The following is a 6,169-nucleotide window of genomic DNA, read 5'->3' as shown; positions in this document are numbered from 1 at the left end:
GGGGGGAAGGATTTTTCTGTATAACTTCTCTGCCTGATTTATCATCAGAATTTCTGCTTGATGGCCCTTTGTTTGGTTTATTCAGAAGAAATGTATAAATTTTCAAGAACAAAATAATAGATTTGAAATATTTTTTCCCCAAAAAGTTCATGTAATGGTTGAGATTTTCTAAAAAAAAAAAAAATCGTGATATGGGGAGAAAAAGTGTTCCTTGAATAAGTTTAATTTTCCATCATTTGTATATTTCCATACACATAGGTACAAATCAAGCACGGGATTATACAGCATCTGCATGCATAGACTAGTATCAACATATATAGACTAAGTGTAAGGATATGTTAAAGGAAGGGGCTTCACAAAATTCTTTCATTACTATTACTGAATGATCCAGAAAGTTCTACACTAAGCTTCATATGAGTGGTTGATCTATGTTTCAGGCAGGCTTTATTCATGACACCAACAGAATGCTCCCAGCTGGGATAGATCAGTTTTAGACTCTCCTCTCTAGTTTTAATTTTGTATGTGGCAACAAGTAACATTTTGAAAGTAGTGCAAAAGCATGCTTTACCCACACTTTCCTAGTCAGTACTTACAGCTACTTCCTGCAAGCAGATTGACTGAAGTAGTAACTTATTTCATATTTAAAATCCAGGAATCTGCTCTTATATGTTTTTAGCATGTCATACTGCAGCTTTGGCTGCTGACAATTTACATGGGTACAGCCTGAAGCTGTATACTGCATATTCTGATCCTCTTTCAAACACTTAATACAATAGGGTCCCAAGTACATTATGAACAGATGAAAACAACCCCCCATGTTCTATTTTAGTATGTTGAGTCTAAAGTCCATTGGCTGGGAGCTGTCATCAGACATGACCATATGTTACTCAATGGTATTACAAGTAAATCCTAATTGAGTGCAAATTATGAAGATTAAAGTCACCTCGCATTTAGCTGCATTACACTGAAGCGAATGTAGTTCAAAGCCTTATTTAAAATGCTGGCAATTCTCAGCATAAAAATTAACAGGCTGTCATTACCTTGGATTTTATGAGCTGTTTCAAATGTCTGGAGTTCCTTGTTTGGAGCTCTTAGTCAGAAGGAAAGAGCAGTCTTTAGCAGCGCAGACTGAAAAACACCAAAGACAATGTATCGTCAACAACTTCTGAAAAAACATTAAATATTGATACAACTAAGTTACAGGAAAAATCTACTGGTTATAAGCTTTTCATAAATAATGGTGAAAGACTATGACTGCTGCTCTAATTGTGGTTAAGATCAAAGATTTGGATTTAAGCAATCCACTGCTAGAATAAATCAGGCCCTGTTTATAACAGGCAATGTATTACTTCTTGAAAACAATTAACTGACAGGAGGATATTCCTTTATGATTCAAGTTTGTTACTGTTTCATAAGAGGTCTGCAAAGCAGCAAGAAGCTGAACTTCATCTATTAGTGCACTTTGGATGATGCACTCCATTTTAATGAGATTAAAGGTTTAATGCAGATAAAAGATTTTTATCTCTTCGGTGCACCCATGTTCTATGCAGAGACTTCAGTGTGATTCACAAACAGAGGAACAGCGGAGAGCTATCATCATTCTGACAAATAAGAGCTTTTGACTTCTTAAGTACGTTTTCTTTTTTATTCCATACAAAATGATTGGAACACATTTATTCCTGTTTTCTGTTCTGATCGTGTGCAGTATATCTGCAGAGGAAATCTTCCAGCCAACCCTTGTGCTGGACATGGCTAAAATCCTACTGGATAACTACTGCTACCCTGAAAACCTAGTGGGAATGCAAGAAGCCATTGAGCAAGCCATCAAGAGCGGGGAGATCCTGGACATTTCTGATCCAAAAATGCTGGCCAATGTCTTGACAGCTGGAGTGCAGGGTGCTCTGAATGATCCAAGACTGATAATTTCCTATGAGCCATCACCTCCTGCAGCTGCTAAACAAGAAGCTGAAACTTACCTCACTCGGGAACAACTCCTGAGTCTTATTGAACACATAGTCATATATGACAAGCTGGAAGGAAATGTTGGCTACCTGAGGATTGATTATGTCATAGGACAGGAAGTTGTGGAGAAAGTTGGAGCTTTTCTGGTGGACAAGGTATGGAAGACACTGATAAATACATCTGCCTTGGTGATAGATCTTCGTTACAGCACTGGAGGTCAGATCTCTGGAATTCCCTTCATTATCTCATACTTGCATGAAGCAGACAAGATGCTACATGTTGAAACTGTGTACAATCGGCCTTCCAACACCACTACAGAGGTATGGACATTACCAAAAGTGTTGGGAGAGAGATACAGCAAAGACAAGGATGTCATTGTTTTGATCAGTCATCACACCACAGGAGTGGCTGAAGATGTGGCTTACATCTTGAAGCACATGAGCAGAGCTATCATTGTTGGGGAGAAGACAGCTGGGGGCTCGCTGGACATCCAGAAGTTACGTATTGGCCCTTCTAATTTCTACATGATGGTTCCTGTGTCACGATCTATCAGCCCCTTGAGTGGAGGTGGGCAGAGCTGGGAGGTGAGTGGGGTGATGCCATGTGTGGCTTCTGAGGCAGAGCAAGCCTTGCAGAAATCCTTGGACATCCTGGCAGTGCGCAGAGCTGTGCCTGGCACTCTAAGTCGCCTTGCAGATATATTAAAGGACTATTACAGCTTAGTGGAGCGAGTGCCAGTGCTGCTGCGGCACCTTGCTACCTCTGACTTCTCTTCAGTGCAGTCAGTAGAGGACCTGGCCACCAAGCTCAACACTGAGATGCAGACCTTATCTGAGGACCCTCGTCTGTTAGTCCGAGCCATGATGCCTGGTGAAACTGCTGCCCTTCCTGCTGAGATGCCAATTGCAATGGCAACCAATTTGCCTGATAATGAGCAATTGCTGCATGCCTTGGTGGATACTGTCTTCAAAGTGTCAGTGTTGCCAGGAAATGTGGGCTACATGCGCTTTGATGAGTTTGCTGATGCCTCTGTTCTTGATAAGCTGGGACCTTACATTGTAAAAAAAGTCTGGGAGCCTCTCCAAAACACAGAGAACATGATCATGGACCTACGTTACAATCCTGGTGGCCCTTCCTCCTCTGCTGTGCCTGTATTGATCTCTTATTTCCAAGATCCTACTGCTAGCCCTGTCCATCTCTTCACAACCTATGACAGGCGCACCAACCATACACAAGAGCATAACAGCCAGGCAGAACTGCTGGCCCAAACCTACGGAGCTCAGCGTGGCATCTATGTACTCACCAGCCGCCACACTGCTACAGCTGCTGAGGAGTTTGCTTACCTCATGCAGTCACTAGGCCGTGCCACGCTGATCGGTGAGATCACAGCAGGTAGCCTCTCACATACCCGTACCTTCCCTCTGCTGCAGCCTGAGCAAGGAATAACTTGTGGCCTAACCATCACAGTCCCAGTTATCACCTTCATTGACAACCACGGGGAAAGCTGGATGGGTGGTGGTGTTGTGCCTGATGCAATAGTGTTGGCTGAGGATGCACTGGAGAAGGCAGAAGAGGTGCTAGCTTTTCACAGGAAAATGGGGATGCTTTTGGAGAGTACTGGGCAGCTTCTAGAGGCTCACTATGCCATCCCAGAAGTGGCTGAAAAGGCCAGTGTTATGCTCAACACCAAACGACTTCAAGGAGGTTATCGATCAGCTGTAGACTTTGAGACATTGGCTTCCCAGCTTACCAGTGACTTGCAGGAGGCATCAGGGGATCATCGGCTTCATGTTTTCCACAGCCATGTGGAACCAACATTAGAAGAACAGCTTCCGAACATGATTCCCAGCCCTGAGGAACTCAGCTATATCATTGACGCGCTGTTCAAAATCGAGGTATTGCCAGGCAACCTGGGATACCTTCGCTTTGATATGATGGCTGAGGCAGAAACTGTAAAAGCAATTGGACCTCAGCTGGTGCACATAGTCTGGAACAAGCTGGTTGACACAGATGCCATGATTATTGACATGAGATACAATACAGGTGGCTACTCCACTGCTGTCCCAATACTTTGTTCCTATTTCTTTGAGCCTGAACCTCGTCAACACCTCTACACTGTCTTTGATCGTAGTACCTCCCGCAGCACAGAGGTGTGGACTCTCCCCAAGGTTACTGGCAAGAGATATGGCTCCCTCAAGGACATCTACATCCTAACAAGCCATCTGAGTGGCTCAGCAGCTGAAGCTTTCACTCGTTCTATGAAGGACTTACACCGTGCCACAGTTATTGGTGAGCCCACAGTAGGTGGTTCCCTCTCAGTGGGTATTTACCGAGTAGGAAACAGCTCCTTATATGCCTCCATCCCTAGCCAAGTGGTGCTCAGCCCCGTCACTGGCAAAGTGTGGAGTGTGTCTGGAGCAGAGCCACATATCACCATCCAAGCCAGCGAAGCCTTGGCTGTAGCTCAGCACATTGCCAACCTGCGTGCCCAGGTGCCACAGATAGTGAAAACTGTAGGTAAGCTTGTGGCAGAAAATTATGCTTTTGTAGACATTGGGACTGATATAGCATCCAACCTCACTGAAAGTATCAACAAAGAAAATTACAAAAGGATTAATTCAGAAAAGGAGCTGGCCAGGAAGTTGACTGCAATCTTGCAAACTCTTTCTGATGATGAACACCTGAAAATGCTCTACATTCCTGAACATGCCAAAGACAGCATTCCAGGGATTGTACCAAAAGAGGTACAGTTGTTTTTGTACTCAGCTATGTTTGTTGCCAGCTAGAAGTCAGTGCCTGAGTGGGCACTGTACTCTGTCTCACGCTAAGACAAGCCAGGGTAGTAGCTTGTGGTAGTAGAGGATAGTTCTGGTTGCATGCATTCTGGAGACAACAGCCTTCAAGCTGCTCTATCAGTAGCCATCTACCACAAGAAAAGATCCTAATGCAGGGTTTCTATATTGGAGAGAGAATACCTCATCATTTCTTGACACAGAAAAGTACTATGGTTTTTCAAGCTGTAATAAATTAACACGGAAAACTACTGATAAAAAATGAGTTTGCAGCCTGAGGAAAAACTTGGTTGGTCCAGAGTAGGTACATATCTGTAAGATATGTAGACAACATATCTGTTGTCTTTAACTCTGTTATACCAGAATAATAAACCACTCCTTTTGTATAGGTGGTGAAAAGTTGTTCTGATTGCATCTTATGCTCAGCATCAGATAGTCTCCCAATAAGCTAGAAATACTTTAGAAGAAGTATCTAGGTAGAAATTTATTTTTAATAATATCCTTTTGTTCTTGCTGGATGGTTTGCATAACAGCCTGTGCTTTGTTCTGAGCCTGCCTATTTATACATTGGTCTGCCTTGGCAATCTTTCTTGTTCACTGTTGTGCTGGAGGGAACTCCCAGGAGCACTTGTTATAATTCCATGTTAAATTAAAGAGAGGATTAGGATAACCTGATCCCTTTCTTGGATGGAGTTAGCATCTTTCTGGCTACTGTTCCAGCACGACTATCAGAGACATCATTTCCACAGGGACTCATAAAATTACGTTTTGAAGAGACTGCATTTGCTTTTACAGTGAACCAGAGTATACCAAATGTCAGGTAACTATTGAATGTTTTCTGGGGAAGGAAATCTGTGGTGTCCTACCCTCTGAAGTTTTGGGTATGCATGAATTAAGGTGAGTGTGATCTTTACGGTATTATCTCCAAAACAAAGGTCAGGGATAAAATCTAAGCATTTTCAGGGGAGGGCATTTTTTTCAAGTTTGTTAACCAAGAATTTTTATCTCCAAGCAAAATTATAAAAACAAACAAGCAACAACAAATAAGAAAAATGCTTAAATGGAAATCATTAATTAAAGGATTGTGTTTTCTATTCCATCATTGCTCTCCCTCTCCTACACTTACTGGGTGTAGAAAATTTCTCTCTAGAGGGATTTTTGACATTATTAGCAGACTAATAATGATAATGCGTCCCCATCCTGCAACTTAGTCACTATATTCTCTGTAGTCTCCTAATGGATATTGTCATCTACTTTTATTAAAAATTATTTTATTCATGCCTTGAATTTGAGAACAGAATGTAGAAAAATCTTGTTTTTCACATGATTTGAAATTCTAATCCCGATAGAGCTAATGAGGAAATACTATTATGCACCCATATTTACCTCAACTCTGTCAAGCAAAATGGCTAGAA

General features: G+C 42.2%; 1 protein-coding gene across 1 annotated transcript in view; it reads left to right on the top strand.

Moving 5' to 3' along the window:
- Window positions 1-1,647: 1,647 nt before the first annotated feature.
- Window positions 1,648-6,169, top strand: part of RBP3 (retinol binding protein 3) — a 15,173-nt gene continuing 10,651 nt past the window's right edge. Inside the window, exon 1 of the mRNA XM_031554431.1 lies at window positions 1,648-4,706. Within this exon, the coding sequence (XP_031410291.1) occupies window positions 1,659-4,706 (3,048 nt within the window). The 5' untranslated portion in view covers window positions 1,648-1,658. The remainder of the gene's footprint in view (window positions 4,707-6,169) is intronic.

Source organism: Meleagris gallopavo, chromosome 8 (genome assembly GCF_000146605.3).
Source record: "Meleagris gallopavo isolate NT-WF06-2002-E0010 breed Aviagen turkey brand Nicholas breeding stock chromosome 8, Turkey_5.1, whole genome shotgun sequence".
Lineage (NCBI taxonomy): Eukaryota > Metazoa > Chordata > Aves > Galliformes > Phasianidae > Meleagris > Meleagris gallopavo.
This window is presented reverse-complemented; position numbering and strand designations above follow the sequence as displayed.